The following is a 22,927-nucleotide window of genomic DNA, read 5'->3' as shown; positions in this document are numbered from 1 at the left end:
GAACCTCATGAAACCAGACATTGAGAAAGGCAAATGAAAACAGAAAGATCCAACGATGATACATAAGTACTTTCAAAGATCACTACTTGTACCTATATACCTGTAAGTGAGATCCCTAAGGAATTCTTAGACACATTCATGTTGACAGCATCCCATGCATTTACCACTCAAGGAAGGACCAGAGCTGGCCCAACTAAATTCCCACAGTACCTTTAACTGTGGATGTAAGGCAATCCTTGCAGCTTTATTCTACCATGACATGGAGGTGTCGCAAGTGGGGAAATGATTTCGTGACCAAGTTGTCGAGAGTTTGAAAATGAGCCCCAACAATGCTGCCACATGCAAACATCAAGATCAACTTCACCATTCAGTTAATTCCTAAAGCACTGTCCTGGTTAAGTGGCTGCATGACAGAGGGGCTTGTCTTTTATCTTCTATCTCAGATCACCTTATCAATGATCTTTCAAGTAGGGGAAGATTTGTTTGATTGATACATGAAGTTGCTGCAACTCCTCAGCTAACCATTTGCTGTGCCAAACTTTAGATGAGCTTAAAACTCCATGCGCTTACTAATACTGGAATAAATATCTTTTGGACTCCAGAATATACTAATTAGACAACACAGAGGTGAAAGGCCACCACAAACCAGCAAGCCAACTTTCAAGGCATTCCCTCATTCAACGATAATCCAGTTCATTTCATTTTTGAGATCACTAAACATTGTTCGCTAAATATCCTCATTCATAGATAATTCAGTTCATTTCATTTTTGAGATAACTAAACATTATTCTTCCGTTTGTGAAATTTGCAAACTGAGATCAATGGTATATATTTATATATATGGACATAGGAAACTTTTTACATTCGATACTTACAGATTTTGTTTATCAGATTAACAGTATATCTGATCCACCTGTACAATGGTGCACAGGAGACAACAGAGTGACAGGCCACTCAAGCATGCAACCAGACGAGTCCTCAAAGTTCCTGGAAAAGTGGAGTGAAACAAAGAAAATAAACTAACAATCACTGGAAAATGGGTCCCAATAAAATTGCAGAACTACATAATTTAATGCCAAAATGCTTGAAGCAATGAAAAAGAAAGAACCACAATTTGCAGAAAATCAGTTCAGAATGCTTACAGCGAATATGAACCGGATACTCCTAAACTTTGAGACAGGTTGTAAACCAAAATTTATCCCAGATGCCAGTTCTTGCATTAAGAGAAGCTGCATGTCCAGAGAGAACATCTGGCACAAGATGAAAGCCAAAATTGATCCCAAACGGCAGTTCTGACATTCAGAGAAGCTGCAAGCTGCATGCCCAGTGAGAATTTCTGCCACAAGGTGTAAGCTAAAATTGATTCCAGATGCCACGTCTTACATTCAGAAGCTGCCAGCTGCATGTCCAGAAAGAATATATGCCATTGGTGCACGCAACCCCTTCACTAACAAGGATTCTCCATTGCAAAATGTTGGAAAGGAAGATGAAAAATGTGAAAAAAAGAAGATACCACCTCAAGCCTGCATTAACCAATTCAAGTTTAATTCAGTAACAAAGTTTCCTGTGGTAGTGGTGGTGATGGTCATGGTGATAGTGGCTGTTGGTAGGGATGTAAACTGTTAGGATTCAGGTCGGATCTAGGCACTACCAAGTCCGACTTAATCGGGTTTGGCCTAATTGGGTTCAGAGTCAGATTTGGATTCGGATGAAAAAGATAAAACCAAACCCGGATCCGACTAGCCTAAAACCGGGTATTTACACTTAATCAGGTTGTTTTTTTAGTCGGATTTAGGTTTTAGTTAGATTCGGGTTTTAATGCAAAAATCAATACCAAAACCGGATCTGATTATTTTTTCGATCCAGATTTGGCTACCAAACCCGCTTAATGGACTCAGATTAGGGTTGGGCATCGGGTTCCACCCAAACTATTTATATCCCTAGCTGTTAGGAGGTGGAGGGTTAGTACTTTGGTTAGGGTTTGTGGTAAGCAGTAGTAGTAGCAGGGAAAAAGACAACCACATAAGCAAATCAACTCAAATTAGCTAAATCAGGCAGATTAACCTAGAAAGTAGCAAGTTAGACTAATTCTAGTAACATCTGGACAAACTAAACTAGTTACATCTATTGAGAATGTAATGAAAGAGTCCGATTCTAGACCCAAAATGATTCTTTTGTATTGTCTTTTCATGGTTGGTGTTATCGGGTCTGGGTTGACAGACCCGATCCAACTTGTATCATATATATAACATTGAATATAGGGCACGATCTCATATAGAGAATCGTGCCAGTCATTGCCACCTCTCCTTGCAAATCCTTCTCTCTTCTGCAGTGGATAAAGATCTGGTCGAAGGTATCAGAGCGGGCTGAGAAGTAAAAACCAGGTTGAGTTTTCTTCTTTCTTTTTTTCTTTTCTTCCTCTCTTCGATCCTAGATCTGATCTTATCAAATCAGATTCTATCCTCCTTCCATCCTGAAAATAGATCTTATCATATTGGGTTTAAAAAAAATCTCTTTATTCCTTAAAATTTTAGACATCTTTCTTCCTCTCTTAAGTTTTCGATCTTTTAAAACTGAATCTGGTCACGTCAAACAGTCTGATCACGTCAAACCAGATATGTTTTCTTAAATCTTGATTATTTGTTTCCTCTTTGACGCTGGATCATTCCAGATCTAGTGTTTTCGTTCCAAGCCAGACTAAATTAGATCTGGCCATAACATATCGATTCTTCAATTCAGCAGCGATTAAATCAAATCTGATTGTATCGGATCAGATTTGTGTTTTCATTTAAACCTAGATCTCTCTTATGTCTTTCAAGTCAAATCTTATTCTCCAAAATCTTTTGTTTAATCATTCCTTCTTGTTTATATCGTTGAATCAAATCTAAATCAGATTTCAACGTCTCAAAGTGAAATATGATCTGATCTCATCTCATTCTTTGCCCTAACGTGAAATCCATTTTCTTGTCTTCACGTTTGTCACTTCCAAAACCAAATCAAAGTTTCGGTCAACAAATTTTTTTTTTCATATCATTAATTTGCCGTGTTCTGCTGATTATTTCTGACCTTTTGCAGTAATATTATTTTCGCAGCAAAAAAAAAGGGTTTACATTGCTAGGAAACAAAACTGCGGGTCAGAGTGTTCTTTTGTTGTCCTTTCACATGGATTCTCCTTCCCTTCCCTCCAGTTTTCTTGGATAACTCATATCTGAGAAATTGAACAACTCAAACTCCTTGACCTGGAAGCGGCAAATTTTGCCTTTTATTAAGAGTCTGGATATCTTGATGAAACAATTCACGCACCACCAGAATTCGTCCTGCAAGAAGAGCGAGATGATAAAGGAGAGGTTTCCAACAAATTAATTTAAAATTCAGAGTTTGTAACATGGAGAAGAAAAGATCAGGCAGTTTTGGCTTACATTACCTCTACACTACTTTCACAAGAGGTATTAGTGGCCAGCACAGATGAATATTCAACCAAAGAGTTGTGGCAAATATTGGTGCAAACTTATTCACAGATTTCAGAAGCTAGGATTCTACATTTAAAGAAAGAATTTCATCTTTTGAAGAAAGAGAGTTTATCAGTTACAGAGTACATGAACAAGGTCAACAATATTACAGATCAACTAGCTATGGTGGGTTGCGTAATTTCAGACAAAGAAAAGGTTCAACACGCAGAGTCACCTCTCTTCTATGCCTCCCTTCATTGCCCAATTTTGAAAATCTATGGGCTAAGCTACTGCAATATGAAGTTACCATTAGGGGCGAGGAGATGGCCTTGAATTCCAACAACCATGAGGTACTTGTCACAGGAGTAGTGTCAGGGCGAGGACGTGCGGGCTTTCTAGGTGGTCGTGGATAGGGAAGAGGTAATCAAGGAGGTCGTGGGCTTCTTCCCACACCCAACATGTCACCTAATTCGTATCCGAGGAACCCTAGAAACATCCCAACATGTTTTCAGTATAATAAAAATGGGCACATTAAAACAAATAGATGGCATAATCCGCAAAACAAAGGCAAGTTTAATGGTGTTGGGCCTTCTACTAGGAGACAAGCAAGGGATGACCCTAAAGGCGATGAAAAAGAAAATGTGAAGAATCTTCTGGTTTTCGATCTTTCAGAATTGAGCTTCCAATAAACTGGGCAGGGGACTTGGTAAATTGACTTTGGGGCTGTTGCACACGTGACAGGTGATATTGGTAAGATTTCAAAACCCGTACCTTATCGTGGTAAATTTAGTATTAAAACCGAAGATGGTGCTCTTCATCCTATCTCTCATATTAGAAATATTTCCCTTCCACTCCCCAATTCCTCATTACCTTTATCTGATATTTACCATTCTCCTAGTATTGTTAAAAACATTGTTTATGTTTCTAAACTTGTCAATGATACTAATTCTTCTATTGAATTTACAACTTCTGTATGTGTCAAGAATCTTCTCATGAAGAAGACGCTCGTTGAAAGAGAACGACAGAGAAACATGTATGTCTTCAAGGAGTCTCTTCCAGCTCGTGATGCATCAATAAATTCACATACAGTTCGTCCAGTGTCATTCAAAGATTGTTTTAGTCTGTCTTAATGTAATAAGTCAAAGATTTGGCATCATCGTCTTGGTCATTGTAATCATTCATTTATTGAGAAGCTTGTGTCTAGTGGACTTGTGCCGCAGTCTAGTTTGAATGTTGAGGTTGATTTTCTTCTTTGTTCCAGTTGTCAATTATGAAAGAGTCATGTTCTTCTATTTCATCCAATAAATCAAAGAGCTTTTGTGCCTTTTGAAATTGTTTATTCTGATGTCTTGGGACCTGCCCCACAACCTTCTTTATCGGGCAATCGTTATTATGTTATCTTCGTTGATAGTTACTCCAGATACACCTGGATTTAACTTATGAAACATAAATCTGATGTCTTTAAGATTTTATACTCATTCTATACTTTAGTCTGTAATCAATTTTCAACTAAAATTCAATATTTTCATTATGACGGTGGAGGAGAGTATTTATCAAAGGAATTTACTAAATTTCTATAAGATAATGGAATAGGTCATCGAATATCTTGCCCACACACACCACAAAAAAATGGTGCGGCAAAAAGAAAACACAAACACATTGTAGAGAGTGCACTGAGTATCTTACATGACACTCATATTCCTTTAAACTTATGGTCGGAAGCTTTTCATTCAGTTGTCTATGTCATAAATCGACTGCCAATGAAATTACTATCAGATCAATCTACTTATTTCGCACTCTTTGGGGTTCAACCCGACTATAATGAGTTTCGAGTGTTTGGTTGCATATGTTATGTTCATATTGATAGTTCTCAACGTGATAAGTTTTAGAACAAAGCATGCAAGTGCAGGTTTGTTGGATATGTTGATCAATACAAAGGACATCGCTCCTATAACCCCACTATAAATCACATCAGTCTCACAAAATGTTATGTTTGATGAGACTCATACTGATGATTCAGGAAATGCAGAGGGACACAAAAAAGATGTTGAAAGTTTTCAGTCATGGCTCGTTGTTGAGGTGCTTGATCAAATGGGGACGCATGATGCACCCTCATGTCACACACTATCCGCAGAACGGAATAGTACAGATGTACACCCAGAAAAGGAAAGGTAAGCAAACACACAAGGTATAAATATTCACGTCATTACAGATGTTACAAAGTTTCAAGGGATTACTTATGTGCAGCGAAACAAAGACAATGTTCAGCGACCTATTGTATAATCTAGGAGGCCTGAGAGGATTCATCATCCTATTGAAAGATGGGTAAGTTATGACAACTTCTCTACAAACTTACAACTATTCATCTCCCAGATTGAAAAGCATGATGAACCCATCAATTTTTCACAAGCATCTATGTCAATCAAATGGGTTGAGGCCATGAACGAGAAAATGAAAGCCTTACATGAGTGTGGGACTTGGGAGATTGTTCCTAGGCCATCGAACAAGAATGGTGTAGGATCTAAGTAGGTCTATAAAATCAAGTATAAACCCGATGGATCCATTGGACACTATAATGTGAGGCTAGTAGCGAAAGGATTCACTCAAGAATATAAGCAAGATTATGACGAAACATTTAGTCTTGTGATCAAGATGGGAACTATTTGATTAATTTTGTCCTTATCAGTTCAGTATGGATGGACTCTAAGTCAACTTGATGTCAAAAATGCATTTTTGCATGGCAGTCTCAAAGAAAAAGTATATATGGAGCAGCCCTTTGGTTATACCGAACATAGCCCCAACACACATGTTTGCAAGCTACGAAGAGCCATCTACGGGCTAAAGCAGGCCTCCCGCTCATGGTTTGATAGTTTCTCTATTGAAGTTCAGAAACATGAGTTTGTTAGATCTCATCTTGATCATTCACTTTTTATTTTCCGAGATCATCAGGTACGCACCTTGATTCTTATATATGTGGACGATATTATTATTAATGGGAACTTTAATAAACACATAGAAGCTACCAAGATCTTATTGAGTCGACAGTTGGATGAAACACTTTCACTATCCCAGCACAAATATACTTTTGATTTGTTGGATAAGGCATGTATAAAGGATTGTAAACCTCTATCCACCCCTAGTGTCCTTAATCATAAACTCAGATCCCAGGATGGGGAAGCATATAAAGATTTCAAGCATTATCATAGTCTTGTGGGAATGCTCCAATATCTCACCTTCACTAAACTAGACATTGTGTATGCACTGAATCAAGTTTCACAATTCATGCATGACCTACGAACAGAGCATATGAACGTTGTTAAGAGAATCCTTCGATATTTAAAAAGAACTTTTGGAGATGATCTAGTTTATCATCAGTCCAAGACTAAAGGGGAGCAACATCGACTAGATGTATACACATGCAGATTGGGCTAGAGATCCAGATGACAGGCGGTCGGTTTCTGGATATTGTGTTTTTCTTGATGGAAACTTGATAGCGTGAAGTAGCAAGAAACAACGTGCAGTTGCACAATCTAGTACTGAAGTTGAGTATCGATCTATGACAACTGCTACAACAGAGGCTACATGGTTTAGACATCTTTCGACTGAAGTTGGACAATCTACGCTACCCACCTCTCTCTTGTGTGATACTCAAGGTGCCATACAAATTGCTTTTAATCCTATTCACCATAGTTGCACAAAACATATAGAGAATGATGAACACTTCATTCGGCAAAAGATTGAAGATAGAGAAGTTGAACCTGCTTATGTACGGCTCACCAAGTGGCAAATTTGTTCACTAAGGGCCTTACCAGCATGTGTTTTTGGTTCTTGAAGAACAAGTTGTCCATGTTGCAAAACCATGCACAACTTGAGGGAGGGTATTGAGAATGTAATGTACATGTCTGGTTCTAGACCCAAAAATGATTCTTTTGTATTGTCTTTACATGGTTGGTGTTATCGGGTCTGGGTTGACAGACCCGATCCAACTTGTATCATATATATAACATTGAATATAGGGCATGATCTCAGTCATTGCCGCCTCTCCATATTGCAAATCCTTCTCTCTTTTGCAGTGGATGAAGATCTGGTCGAAGGTACGTGACTTCTAACAACATCAAGAAAGCTTCTAATGGATCTAATTGTGGCTGGGTTACAAGTGATGGGCGCAAAATTTAAGTTGAACAAACAAAGACTAGACATAAAGTAAACCATAGTGAGTCTAGTGCAACAAGATTTGATAGCTTTACCCACCTTTTGCACTCTTCATATTTGCAAACCCGAATAGTTCAGTAGCTCACCTGCAAAAAGCCATATTTGTTATTATGATGAATAAAGAAATAAAGAACAAACATATGCAAGGCCAGACACAAACTTCACCTCTTATATAGTGCCTTTATATCGTCCTTCAGTAGAGTGCTTTCTAAAAATGCATCCTCACTATCAGATATGTCGATCTCGGTCATCTGGAATGCCTGAGGACCACAAAGCTCAGTCCACTCAAACCACACCTTAGCTATCAACTCCTTCCTAAAAGAAGTGATATGGTTTGCCTCTTCTGGGGAATCAGCAGCGACTAATCTATATACATAGACCTTCTTCTTCTGTCCTGGTCGAAATGCACGCCCAACTGCTTGACGGGTAACAGATGGATTCAGATGGACATCCAAAAATAATACACGTGATGCCCCAACCAAAGATATCCCTTCACCGCATGCTTTAATTGAACCAAAAAGCACCTTTGCATTTGGTGACTCGTTGAATTGCTCCTCTGTGATTGCTCTATCCCCAGACTTAGAGTCACCTGAAATCACAAAAATTTCCCTTCCTAGGGTCCATCCTTTTTTATGAATGAGAAGCCTCTTCAAAAATAGCAAAGGTCGAAGATACTGACTGAAAACAAGCAGCTTTTCTCCAGTGATCTCAGTTAAAGAAAGGATGTTCAGGAAAAACTTTGATTTGATCCCATCATTCACATCCATCTGTTTTATGAGTGCATCAAATGTCCTCCCATCAGTGATTTGTGGGATCTCTTTCAAGGATGGATGCATATATACAGAACTCTCTAACCAACTTTTCTTAAACTTGCCACCCTCCACTTTTTTCATCTCTTGAACTGATGCTTTTTGCTTAGGAGTTAAATTTAAAATGACTGTGAAATCTAGAAGCCCAGGAAGCTCTTCTAAAAAATCTCCCTTATAGTAATGAAGTATATCATTCGTCAGTTTCCTCAGTTCTTGTATAATGATGGCTTTTAGTTTTGGATCATCGCTCTGCAATGCCTCTTCAACCAAGTCAGAGAAGGAATTGTCTGTGTGGGTTTTATATGACCTTTTACCACCAAATGACATCTTTATTCTGCTTGAGAGATGTCGAATAACAGCACGAGAAGAGTCCAACTTGAAAAAGTTTGGTCTCACAAGTTTCACAATGTTGAAGACTTCCTTGACGTGGTTCTGAAATAAAGTCCCTGAAAGAACCACCTTGCGTGGTGTTAGAACTTTAGCAAGGGAGTGCAGCACATCTGTATCCTCATTCCTTGGGGTGTGACCTTCGTCCAGAATAAGAAGGCCAGGTACTTTCAACAGTATCTCCTGACAGGCAGCTGTAAGCTTATTAGGATTTCCATCACAGATAATGCTTGAGAATTGCTTGTATCCTGAAAGTAGGATGCTCTTTTGATCTTTCCAACTTCTTAAGATCTCCAACTGCTGGGACCGAGTCTCAGCCTTGTACATGGAGCATAAAGGTATGTCCTCAATTCTCCATTTCTGGAATTCTTTTCTCCATGTCTCTATAATCCCTTTAGGGAGGACAATTAGTGGCCTGGCGTTCGGATACTTCGTCAAGAAACTTTGGATAAAACTAATGACCAACATTGTCTTTCCTGACCCAGGTGCATGTGCCAGAATGCACCCACCTGGTTTATCTGTGAAGAGATTCTTCTGCAGGAAACTAAAGCCCTCCAGTTGATGGGCCCTCATTTGTTTAGCATGTCGTGGGTGTATTGGAAGTTCGTCCTCATTGAAATCATGTTTGGACTCCAGAGGATTAGATAATAAATCTGATTCAGTTCTGTCAGATCTGTTCCCAGTTGATAAGACGTAGTGAAAGCCAGACAAGGAAGTGTTTGGAATCTTTGAACTCTTCAATAGACAAAATGTTAAGGTGAAAGTCACAAATTCATAGTTTTTATGCACTCTAAAAATAATCCTAGGGTGTCAATGCAAAATAAACTACTGACAATTTACGGCAACAGGATATTTAACAGATTTTTGAAGCAAGAGATTTATTCATTTCAACAAAACCTTAAAGAGAGATCACCAATTCAAACAACATAAGGACTCAAGGAAACGATAGAAGACCAACAAATCTTGGGAAAAGTAACCAGTTCAAAATTACTGAATGGACCTCTTATGCAAACTCAACTTTTTATCAAGAAATTTACTAGATATACACAAGGATGGTGATTATAAATCCCTGCCACTTGAGTATATAAATTTGTCTTCACATTGTTTGAGGAGATCACTTTGCATGCCGGAAGCACACAAATTGATACTGTCACATGGACTCGCCTAATAGGCTGCCGCACTCGCGTCAACGTGACATGGGTGCAGGTGCAGTCAACCCGCACCCAGGGTTATTTTTGTTTAAAATGGACTGAATCAACTAAGCCCAACAGTCTAGTTGTTGAGAACTAGGCCCAACAGTTAAATTTGTGTTGGGAACTAAGCCCAACAGCTAGATTTCTAGTCCAATGGCTAGAGAGAACTTTCTCTCTCTTCTCTTTACTCTATCCCTTCCTTTCTCTCTCTCTATATATATGGGGGATGTGTGTGCCTATTGTGGGTGGGAGAGTGATGGGTAGTTTTAGGTTCTTTTGTGTGTGTTTTAGTGTATTGTAGTGAGGCCCTTATGTATTTATTTCTTTTATGTATATTTGTTCATTATGAATGAAATCATTTATTCATACTTGTATCAAGTTTTGCATATTGTTAGTATTCAAATACATTTTAAATGGAATTTGGACTATGATTTGGAATGTCTTGGGTTCCCTCAAAACTAGAACGTCCAGCTAAGTTAGCAATGTATAATCTAATAACTAATAATCTGAAGAAAAGAGATTCTGACACTTCACATGTAATATGCCATCATCAATCCCATAAAATATCCAATTTCAAGCAAACCAAACTTTTCATCTCGAGAGTAGTTTGCATCTGTTAAGTAATGTAGATTGCATGACATAAACTCCCTCAAAACTAGAATTGTACAATGACACGTCTAGCTAAGTTAGCAGTGTATAGAATCTAATAACTAATAATCTGAAGAAAAGAGATTCTGAAAATTCACATGTGATATGCCATCATCAATCCCATAAAATATCTCAATTTCAAGCAAACCAAACTCTTCATCTCAAAAGTAGTTTGCATCTGTTATGTAATGTAGATGGCATGAGAGTCACTGCCCATAATTACAGTCAACAGACTAGAAAAACATATATTTTCCATCTGATAACAATTGCACTGAGCAGACCATAAATCCTGCACTTACGGGCTTGGTCATTTTCCTGGCACTCATGATTGACCAACTCCCTTGAGCCTTCACTTGGAATATCATTCCTACACCAGGTGCCACTGTACTATTGGATACGGTTACTATAATCTATATATATGTACTCAGTTGAATGTTTCTATCAGACGAGCACTCCAAATAAGCAATGATGAATGATCTAGTCCGTGCATATTATCAATTTTTACATTAGTGATTTGCCTACTTATTCTAGTAAAAATGGTTCCTGGTCTCCATTGTAGGTCACAACCATTATCTACATTCCCGAATGTCTCATGATTTTTTGCAATTTTAAAAAGTTTTTTATATTTATTATTTTTTTAATATTTTCCCTTTATTCTCCATAGTTCTTACTTTACAAAGATTTTTGGATAATTACTTAAAGAAGAGTTAGGGGGCTGGACTACCAATTTTAATCCTAAGTGGTATGGCCATGTCTTATGCAGAAGTTAAGATCAATCATGTTTGGCATATAGCCAAGCCACCAGAAGAGCTTTCTCTCGATCTGAGACCGCTCCTGGTAGGTGTGACTCAGTCAGTCTCTCAGAAAATCAAATCACATAGCATAATAAATACCCAAGTGATCTAGTCTGTTTCGTGATACCTTACGTATACCTGTTATGGTTTAGTAAAAAGAGAAACATTAAAATAATTGTTCACTTTCCTTTTATGCATTCATTTATTTATTCATAATTGTTTTTTATGCATGCTTGGGATGATATATGGTTGATTATGGAATACTCGATGATATGTATTCCTCAATTTAATTATGTAGTTATTCAGTTGAATGTTTAGTGATATACCTTGTGCAATGTGATTGAGGCATGATTATGCAAGCTTAGTGTTTTGTACATATGCAATGCTTGTGTGAATTTTACTGAGTCTCAAAGTATCACACTTGTTTTCAAAATAAAAATTTTCAAGTAACGAATGATCAAGTTGGAGCAGATATCGAATGCTGCATGGGTGTTGTGTGAAGCCAATCGTTTGGGTCCTTTATTTAAACATTTTAATTGATTGTTTAAATTTTTAAGTTTAAGACAGAATATGTGAATGATTTATATTTTATGTGGAACCATTTAAACATTTAGATTAATTTTATATTGATGGTTGAACCTGATGTGTTTCGTGATTGTAACCCGCCCGAAATGTTTAACCGAATTTAAATTAGTATTTTTTGTTGCACCTACTAGAAATCATAGTTGTAGGTTGCATCTTATCAATCAAACCTTATAGATGTACTTAACTCAGTTTATTTGATAAGAATCACGTTTTCGATCATGTTTTTTGGACATCAAAATAGGTTTTTTTAAGTCATGAAATTTTGGCACGTTATGCCGTTGATTTTTGAAGATCATAAAAAAACCTACATGCACGCCATAATCACATGATCCAAGACTTGTTTTTCACTAAATAATGATTGTAGATCATATCTATAGAGTCCGATCAACAAAAAAAAACTCAAAATTTGAAAATTTGAAGCTTCTATTAGGTGGGAGTAGGTGCTCCGGGAGCACCCTATCATTACTAATATATATATATATATATATATATATACACTAGGGCAACCCATGATTGATGACCATATCAATCATGAATTGAAATATTGAATAGTTAATCAACCAAAAATTTGTCTGAATTGATGGTCATTGATCAGCATGGCAAACAACCAGCAAAGCAAGCTCTGCAATGCAGGAAATTTTGTTTATACAGGATAAATGAGTAGCACTGTCAAAGAATAAAAAATGATTGTGACTATTTTCAGTCATATGCAGTACAAAAAATTGCACAAAAGATGAAAAAAAAAACACCACCATACAAGATATAATGCAGAATGTCAACAGGAGACCAACTGTGCAAATTAGTCAGTAAATCCAGTAGCTTACATTCAAATCATGCGGCAGAAAATATCTAATTTTTCAGCTTAAAGATAAAAGAAGCATGATGTGCCCAATGTAACCTTTATTTTCAACAATATAGCAATAATATACCACGATAGGATCCAGTTTGCATTAGGAAATGCATGTTGCCTATCGTAAATGAATGGAACCAAAGGAAGATTTCAAAAAACAGCTTAAAAAAATTCAAAACTTGGTATTTTTCTAGATCTTCCATACCTTATTCCATTGAAATTCAAAAATCATATCAATACTTTTCAGAATAACACCACATGACTTGCAATATAGGCCCAGGTCATCTTCCAGAGTAACAGAATGCTCACAAGTCTTCTTTTCATTTTCCAAGACTGAGGCATCATCAGGAGCAGAAGTCTACCAAAATAACAAATTAAAGTGAGTGGAATTCCCTTAAGGAATGAAAATGCTAAGAAAACAACCAAAGTTGGAAGCTAAAACATACAAATTCAAAAGGAACAGAAAAGAAAAACATTATGAAACTTTAACATTCATGCACACAAAAAGTAAAATAACATGCTGCCCGCCCTTTTCAATCTGGAATTTTGGGAGATCATGTCCAATGTTTTGAAACTCAGTGACGGGGGACTCGACTCGGCAGAACCTGATTCGTGACCCAGTGATTCGGCCGAGTTGTGTTAAGTTTCAAATGTAATGAATCAAACAGATATATAAGTAATTACATATATAAATATATACGATGGACAGTAACATTAGTATACTTACACATACATTATGCAAAATAAATTATTATTACATTGTATCTCATACAATATATAAATAAATACACAAATAATGTACATATGCATATGACTCGGCTAAGTTATAAGTTGGCCCAACCAAGTCATAGCCGAGTCATATGAAAACACAGCTCACTCAGCCGAGTCTTGTAGAAAACCTGGTCAAACAAGGTTTTTGACCAGATGAATGCAAGTTTTTAAACATTGATCATGTCCTTGATGCCCCTATAGTCAATCGTAGAACCCCATTCTCATGGATCCTAATTCACTATGCACATAGTTTAACCAAACAAAGGCCACTTTTTGAAATGCAGGTAATTGTCTATGGATGCTATGAAATCTTGAAATTTCATGTCACTTGCTAACGCAGGGCATTATGTTACTTCTTAATTCTCACCAAAAATATGTCAAGGTCTACGTTCATGAACAAGTGCATTTGTATTCAAATCCAATAAGACAAAGGATACAAAAACATACCGAATGTGGAATGAAACCATCAGCATGAAGTTTAGTGATTACTCATATCAAAATTCCAATCTATAGAATGATAAATGTTAAAACCAGATTTAACAAATGAAGAATGCAATATAGAACAATCATACCATTGAACAACCCACAGCTATGTCCATATCAGCCCAAAGGTCGCCATTATCATCATCTTTGATATCATTTCCATGATGACTTTCCAAAAGCTCAGCTGGTATACCAATGTCCCTTTTGAAAGGATGCTCTGATTTCAGTGGTATATCTTTTCTCTTATGATTAACACCATCCTGTCAAAAAAGAAAGATCTACACAAGTGAATAGGCTCACCAAGGAATGTTTTAGAGATGAAGAATGGGAATGGACAATTTCAATGGTAAACATACTTACCACAAAAACTTCTGGTGCTTCATTCCCAAGAATCCCAACCTTTTCATTGAGGTTGCCTGGTGAAACTTCTAATCCATGATCTTGAAGATTATTGATATTTTGTTGATAATCCCCACACACAGGGTGTGACATGCCTCTATCACTTCCAAAATCATCCAAATCATGTTGTAATAGCAAGTCATATTTTTCATGCAATGAAGATACAGGTTGAACTTTTGGGGTACAGAACTTGTTCTCAAACACTGGAGTGCTCCTAATTTCAGTGGGACCTTCACAATCATCTTCATCAGAGTCAATAACTACTACAGGAATATCCAATTGTTTTTCCGTTGTCACCAACTTATTGGGTGTGTTGTGAACTGAAGCTGAATGGCGAGCACAGCTTAGAACATCTCTAAACTTGAGAGAACAAGCAAAAAGTTCATTCATGTCTTTTGTAACACTACCAAACTCTCCATCATCCAAATCAGCGAAAAGATTGTTTTGCGACATAGGATCAGGGGAGTCACAGAGATTCTTATCATACCATGCCCGCAACCTTTTGTTCTGACTTGAGCATGGTTCTAATCAAAATGAACAAACAGAGCAAGAATACATTAATCTTTAATAAATTAATATTATTTAAAAAATGACAAAATTCATATATAGAAAAATTAACTAATAGAAAAAGTTTCAAAGATAGCACGAAAGAAAATTGACATTAAAATATAGCAAAACTACAGTAGTTGAAGCCAAAATCTCTAACAAACTCAAGAAGTTTCAAGAGGGGATAAAGGCCCTCAAATAAAAATACAGACAGAAAACATGTTTACTAAGAAAACCAACTCATGACAACAGTTTCAAAATTAAGATTATTTCAACAGCAATATAACTTTCAATGAAAGTTATGATGTGCATCCAGCATTCAATAGCACAAGCAAATCTAATATTCTGGCAACAATATCATTTGCATTCATGATCAAAACCTTGAAGCATGACACAAAAATCTGAACCTCTGAGGAAGTGTTTTCTATGACCAAGAGATCATTCAACGAGTAAATCCAAGTATATGGTTATAGGTCCAAAAATCAATATATGGAATTTTAACATCGATAATGATGATACTGCTATAAAAACAAAAAACAAAGGTGTCATATTTATCTTAAAAGTAGGCATTTTTACATATCCCACAGGTTGGCCAGACTTCATAGGCTATGGAACAATATTCTTTTCTGACATGGCAGGCATACAATGAAATTTTGAAGACAATGAATAAGAATTACTACATGGGCTTTATAACATCACACTCAGATAATTAAATGATATGAACACATGAAATACAAGAAGAGCATTCAACACCACATGGAATACCTTTTTTCAAGTTTTAAAAGAACTCAACACTCTCTAGCCACTTTTGTGCCTTATACAGTACTTCCAATTTGTAAATGAACATACAGAACTTAACGGTCTTCTAAGAAAGTTTAATAGCCCACCATGGATAACTGTAATTGAGAAGATAATGTTCACTCTCCAAATGAATTGATCCATTTGCACATTTCATGCTCCGAAATTTTGAATTGATGATTCAATCAATCTTTTTTAGACAAAAGAGAGTATATTTTTATCAAGGCAAGGAATGGAGGAATGTCATAAGACCCAATACGCCCAACAAGCACTATATGTCAACCCAAACTGCATCTCCCTCGCCAAGACCCCCAAAAGGAATTTTTGGAACACCAATGCATTTACATTGAAGCAAACGAGGTTAAGTTCTATACTTCACTTTCAATAGGGAAATAGCAATGGCTTTATTGTCATCATGGGTCAATTGAGAGGAGATGAGCACAAACCACTAAGCATCACCCAGAAAAAAAGTTTTAGACAGAACCTATGTAACAAGGGTACATCCCTACATTGGTACATGTGTCAGTATTGTTTGGGTCGGGTCAAGCCCAATACCAAAGCTCCATTTCCTTTCTTTGTTTTATTTTGTTTGGCCAAAGGGTCCACCCTTGGCACGACACCATAAGGCATCCCCGACCCCCTTGCGACCACCGATAACCCTCCCCTCCACTAGTGAGTCAATGGCAGAGAGAGAGAGAGAGACCCCTTTTTCTCCTTTACCTAATTCCTTATAAAAAGGACAAAAGTGTCCACAAAGAACACTGATCCTGACCCGATCTGGACCCATAATATCGATCCAAATACATGCAAACTTGCATATGTGTATGTAGTTGTACTCTCGTACCCACATTTCAAAAATCCCTGTGTTGTATCCTTCGTACCTGAACCCATACCCATACTTATGTGAGATAGGATGGAACTTGTTTTTTTATACAATTTCCCACTCAAAATAAGAGCTCTTTCTCCATGAATACCAGCCAAAAGGTTGTAACATCCATCCAACTCAAATTTAGATTATAGAGTAATTGTACCCAGCAGGAAAAAGATCATTACACCTCAACTTCATGGATCAATCCAAAAGTTAGTGACAACAGGGAGCATATTTAGGGATCAATATGAAACATCACCAAGGAAATAAAGCATTAAGCCCATTAATCTTGCAAACAGCATGCCACAACCAACAACAGCCCAATAAAGTAATCCTACGATAAAATTAACTTTCATTGATACCAGCGTACTATATGCAGTCAGTGTAAATAATGAACTGCAATCAGGCATAGAGCACAAAACTCTAGCAAAGACAAGAGAAGATGATCAATGCTCAGGCATAAATGGGTAACAAAAAAATCACAGCGATGGGAACACACAAAGTGCAAAAATTATGTGTCGTTTACTTGATACAAAGAGCACATCTCGACAAAAATACAGGAAAGAGATCTAGCATAAGGCATAAAGGCGTATTTTTAATCTTCGACAAGTCAAACATCAATTAAGACCAAAAGCTCAGATTTCCATGCAGATCTATCCCAAGTTTTGAAATCTTTTAATAGACAATATATCCATTTTATCATAGCTTATTCCCAGAGAATTATTGGGAAAAAAAATCACTTGATAGAACAAAAGAGGGATGGGGGGAAGACAAATACAAATTATAAAAAAAAAGGAACATTTAGATCACCAGAATTCTTTTGAAGAAAACTAGATACCTTCATAACTGCATGAATCTGCCATCTCAGATTGAAGGGCAGAAAAGGAGCTAGACCTACTTAACCAAATCCAAAGCCTGCCACGGGATAAATGTCACTCCATTGGTTAACCACCAACAAAAATTTGGCATCAACACACACAAAGCAAGAATACACATACAATTAAAAAATATACAGAGACAATGTATTTAACGCGTAAAATACATTATCCACTCATCGCATACAATGAAGTTGAAGAGCTAAAACCCTTTTCCCTCTGAGGCAACAAAGAAATTTTCATGGGTAGCAAAGCAGGAAAAAATATATACTGCAGTGCAAGATGATGACGACGATGGCGACGCTGAGAAAGATTGAACAAGGGCAAATGCAGGGTCGTATAGAATGAAAAAGGACATTTCTCACATACTCGAGGAAAGGGACATGGCTCGTTAATTATTGCAATGGGAATGATCAGGCTGGGTCTAGATCAAGCTGACAATGACTCAATTCGGCTACGTTCCGCGTTCACTAAGATTATTTGTTTTTAGTTCATCATGGAGACAGAGAAATGAGTCTAACTTCCAGAATGTGACAATCTGGTTTGCGGTTTAAGAATTAAAGAATACTACCACAAAACTAATAAATCATTCCCACGGTATTACTCCCAGAGGATGAGGAACATTAGGTCTAACATTCTAAACAAGTTAATGTCGATAACCTAACAACTGAACTGTAAAATGCACAAAAAGCAAGATGAACTACACATCAAACCGAAATGGGTGTTCCTTATTCCCATAAAATTAGCAAAAAAACAACTTCCAACAAAGGAGAACGTACAAAAACACTGATGAAAGTCCCAAACAACTTCGCAAAAGAGAGAGAGAGAATTTGCTCTGATGAACGATGGTCGCGACTCTCGACCTTATCCCTCATGCCCCTTTTATCATCATTGTTCCTATGCAGCAAAAGCTTATGAAACCACTTGTACGGGTAGATCTTCAACACACGATGTGTGGATGGACGGTTGTAAGATCAGAGTTGTCCCAGCGTTGTGCTTTTTCACGATGAGGTGGGCCGCACCTAAGGGTTTGCAACCGACCAGGCGGTCCGATGGGCCAGGCCGACCGGGTTTGGGTCAAGGTTTTAGGCTCGGCCCGTTAGCTACCGGGTCAAAACCCGATCCGTCATATACACGGAGTGTAGGTTGGACCGGTCGGGCCGCCTGACAGGCCTTAGCTATTTATTATTTTTTAATAATATAAATATTTTAAAAAATAATTAACTACATAATAATTTGTTAACTATTATTATCTTAATTAGTTGCATTAAGTTTACGAAAACTAGAAAGATAATTAGTTGGGTACATGAAAACTTGTTAATTTTGACCCGATCCATTTTGCTGAGCATGATGACACCAAAAACCTGTACTCATGTTTTGTTGTGTTTGGGACTGGCCTGTCGTATTTTATTGCCTTTTTGTAGCACGATAATATATATTGGACATGGTGCAGAGATAAGTTTGGTTGGATTTTACCCATAAGGGCTTGACCCGATCCATTTTGCTGAGCATGATGACACCAAAACCAGTACTCCTGTTTTGTTGTGTTTGGAACTGGCCTGTCGTATTATGGGCATCCTATGTCCAAATATCTGAAACTCGGTTCATCTTGTTCTAATTTCATGTTTAATGGATTTGCTTTGCAATATCAGGAAGGTTTGATTATCCGGATAGGATTGTGTAAACCAATCTTCTTCTTCTTCTTCTTCTTTTTTAAAGGCAAGGCTGGGGTTAGGCAGACCCCTATCAGTTATCTATTAAGCCCCATGTGGCAGAGGGATTCGAACCTGGGCCTTCAGCTTGGCACAGGACCCAGCTTACCACATGGGATACCACCTCAGTGGATTGTGTAAACCAATCTTCTTTAGACATTGTTGACAGGACAGTGTTGTGAGAGACGTACGCCTCAAAGGCGAAGCGCAGGCTCAACGCCTCGCTTTGCCTCATCGCATTTACAGCCTTGTTTGAGAGTATCACGTTGTGAGAGGTGGCGAAGCGCAGGCTCAACGCCTCGCTTCGCCTCACCGCATTTAACAACCTTGGTCCTGAACAAGCCGAGTTGGAGTATGTTTATATCTTTTTCGGGATTTATAACCGGAATAAACAGCACTCTCTACACGAATACCTGGTTGAGCTTGTAACCACTGCCCTCAGAGCCTATGGTAGGCGTTGACTTGCACTGAGGAACAATGCCCACGAGAATCGAACCTTGACTGACTGTCTAGAAGCCAAGGCCCCACCCCACTACGCCAACCCCGCCTTGGTATGCTTACCGTTCTTTTCTGTTTAATTAGTGTCTTATGTGTTTCAGACATCACTGCTTTGAGTATAAGGGCACCACGTAGCGTAACACCTAAGGGTGTGTTTGATCGTCCGTGGAACGGTGAGCCCCTTGTTATGCTGAGAACAGGACGGGAGAAGCATCACTTAATAAACAAAAAAAATTATGCTGATGCATGTGTGGGATGCCGTCCATCATTTGCTTCCCATGACTGGGGCATAGACAGTAGTGATTTGTGGATGCGGCTGTTAATACAATCAAACACTACCACTAATAATTTATAAATAGAGTGTCCATCGGGCCACCTAAGCCCATTTGAAGCCTAGTCCTTCCAGCCTTGAGCATGAGCTGACCTAGAAATGAATTGGCTTTTTTAGTAATGGTCGGGATTTAGGCCTAGTTCTTAATGGGTTTGGGTTTGGAAAGCAACCATTACCAAGGCCATTGGCCCAATAGTTCAAAGTTAAGCTAGGGGGTCTAGCACGATTTAAACTTATTTGTTCGAGATGGATGCATGTGAAGAGAGAAAGACTTTCATAAGAAAAAATAAATTTTTGCTTGTTTGTGCAGCATAAAAAAAATAGTAGAAAATGTAAAAAGTTGAGAGAGAGGAGGAGGGCGGTGGTGAGAGTGAAATGTAGTAAGATGGGTAGGTAGAGAGTGTAAAAATAAATTTACTCTTTGTAGGAAACATTTCTCCAGCAAAAGTTTGAAAGGGTCAAAAAATCTCTACAATTTTTCTATTTTGCATCACTTTTACATTTTTCTGGCTTTCAAACGAGTTCATAAGAAAAAATTTTGCTTGTGACAAATTTTTATATGAGAAGTTATTCAAAATAAAGTTTTCAACTTGTTTGTGTAGCATGAGAAAAACAACGTGGAAAAATGTGAAAAAAATGAGAGAGAGGATGGTGGGTGGTGGATGGTGGTGGGGAGTGTAAAAATAAATTTTATCTTTGAAGGAAAGATTCATCCCCTACCTCCCATGGAGGAATGTTTTATATCAAAATGTGTACTCTTTAGAAAAACTAATTCTGCCAAAAAAGTCTCTCTTGCTTAAAAGGGTTAAAAAAAAATCCATACAATCTTTTTCATTTTGCATCACTTTTCCTACATGTTTCTCGCTTCCAAACGTGCCCTTAATGAGCAAAATTTTCAGTGTTTCCATTAAACACAGCGATGTAAATGGTAAACCAACAATCTCATGCACCGAATTATTTATCATTTTATTTTTCATAAATTTAATGTATCCAATTAGGTAAAATAATAATAATCAATAACTTATCATGCACCCAAATCATTATCTTTATAATTTTTATAAAGTTAGAAACATTGCTCCACCTTGAAGTTTTATGCATGAGATGGGTGGTGGAGAGTGAACCTCATAATTTTTTATTAGTATAAAACATTCTTTTGCCTCTCTCATTAAAGAATATTTCTTATAAAAAGTATACTTTTTAGAAAAACTTTGAGATATTTTCTCTGGTTTGCAAGGGTAAAAAAACAAAACTGTACTAATTTTTCTAATTTGTATCACTTTTCTCATATCTTTTCCACTTTCAAACGTGCTCTAAGAGGGGGGGTAGGGGCTTTCACTTCTCATAAGCACCACTCCTCTACACAAGTCGAAACCCAACATAGGCCTCGGGGAAGAGTTCTTGGTCTCAAAGTTTTATGCCGCCAAATTAACAACTATAGTTATGGTAGGTTGAGCCAGCATGATCGGGTCTTCATCTCAGGTTAAAAAAATAAGGATCCGAGACCCAGACCATTTCGACAAGCCCTTAGCCTTTGATAGACACTTGACATAAAATAGGTGTTCATGTACCAAGGGGACATTCTGTTTGTTTCCACGGAATCACTTTCTCAGGGAAACCTGAGCGATTCTAAAAGCCTGAAATCAGGAAGCTTGTGATTTTGAATCATTTTGATTAGAAATCATAGCAACCCGTGAGATTTCAAATCATTCCCATTCGAAATCCCGCCAAGTTGCGGCACCCGAACGTACCCTAAGTGTATTTATTCAAATGTATGTCACGCATATCACCCATATTAAAAAAAAGTCATGATTTTATCATGATATTTATAAATACAAGAATTTAACTATTTTTGCAAACTTTCCCGGCATTAATGCAATAAAAATGTTTTTGTGATATTTTATTTTTGTATTTTATTGTACTTCCATACATTATTTTTGCAGTCATTTTATTATTTGTAAATGGTTATACTTTCGTACATTCTTTATGCTTTACACTTTCATCATATACATTGACATGTTATCGCCTGGAGGAAAACTGGATTTTAAAAACATCACGAGATTTCCCGTTGCTGAGAATTTACCGAGGACGAGATTTGCGACATTGATTTTGCAAAAAAAAGAAAAACTATCAGATATTTTGAACATATAATGGTTTTATCGTCATGATATTTTCAAATCCGATATAATGCTGAATAAATACTATCACGTTTTATCATGATAACAATGCGATAAAATGATTTTTTTTATAACGTATATAGTAGGGGTGTCAACAGGCCTGGTTTAGGCAGACCGACCCGAACCAAACCCTATAGGGTCCAGGTATGGTGATAAATAGGAAGACCTGGGTCTGGACCCGAAGGCCTGATTAATAAAGAGAGTCCGGTATAGTTTTTAAAATTTTATACCAGACTCAGACCCGAACCAAGTTCTGATTAAGACCCACAAATTTTCAATGTAAAAATGATACAAATATGGTTTTACCGGCTATGCTCTGGGTTTGGTTCACGTAGTTCTCATCGGATCCGGGTATAGTTTTTCTTATAGTAGACTTGTGTTCAGACCTGATACCATACCCAAAAAACTGGTTTAAGTCTCGTTTTACCTATGTCCGAACCAAACCCGACCCTTTGATGCCCCTGAGTACCATACGGTCCATTAGGTCCGACTTCTTATTGAGGGGCTTTACCAGTCAATCAACACATCCTTTTTTTTCAAAATGG

General features: G+C 37.4%; 1 protein-coding gene across 2 annotated transcripts; it reads right to left on the bottom strand.

Moving 5' to 3' along the window:
- Positions 1-813: 813 nt before the first annotated feature.
- On the bottom strand, positions 814-18,519 carry LOC149830542 (protein CHROMATIN REMODELING 35-like). 2 transcript variants are annotated; one of them, XR_016433886.1, is made up of 9 exons: positions 18,447-18,519; positions 17,631-17,707; positions 14,542-15,104; positions 14,271-14,441; positions 13,133-13,285; positions 7,827-9,592; positions 7,701-7,747; positions 1,143-1,523; positions 814-987 (listed from the first exon to the last, which is right to left on the bottom strand). XR_016433886.1 is itself a non-coding variant. In XM_090016592.1 (8 exons), the coding sequence occupies exons 2-7, from the start codon at positions 17,653-17,655 to the stop codon at positions 7,744-7,746; spliced, it is 2,682 nt and encodes an 893-aa protein (XP_089872718.1). In that variant the 5' UTR covers positions 17,656-17,707; positions 18,447-18,519; the 3' UTR covers positions 2,411-3,317; positions 7,701-7,743. The 2 variants fall into 2 exon arrangements, 1 of the variants encoding a protein (XP_089872718.1); XM_090016592.1 differs by lacking the exons at positions 814-987; positions 1,143-1,523 and adding an exon at positions 2,411-3,317.
- Between the last annotated feature and the right edge of the window lie 4,408 nt (positions 18,520-22,927).

Source organism: Nuphar pumila, chromosome 8 (assembly GCF_984573655.1).
Source record: "Nuphar pumila chromosome 8, dmNupPumi1.hap1.1, whole genome shotgun sequence".
NCBI classification, from domain to species: Eukaryota; Viridiplantae; Streptophyta; class Magnoliopsida; order Nymphaeales; family Nymphaeaceae; genus Nuphar; species Nuphar pumila.
This window is presented reverse-complemented; position numbering and strand designations above follow the sequence as displayed.

Bases quoted from the DNA above. Each gene is read 5' to 3' on its own strand.
- LOC149830542 (XM_090016592.1), bottom strand. From the start codon at position 17,655: ATGGCAGATTCATGCAGTTATGAAG. The intron at 15,105-17,630 runs GTATCTAGTTTT...CATTTTGATTAG, and splicing joins AGATTCATGCAGTTATGAAG to AACCATGCTCAAGTCAGAAC. The intron at 14,442-14,541 runs GTAAGTATGTTT...CTTTTTTGACAG, and splicing joins AAGCACCAGAAGTTTTTGTG to GATGGTGTTAATCATAAGAG.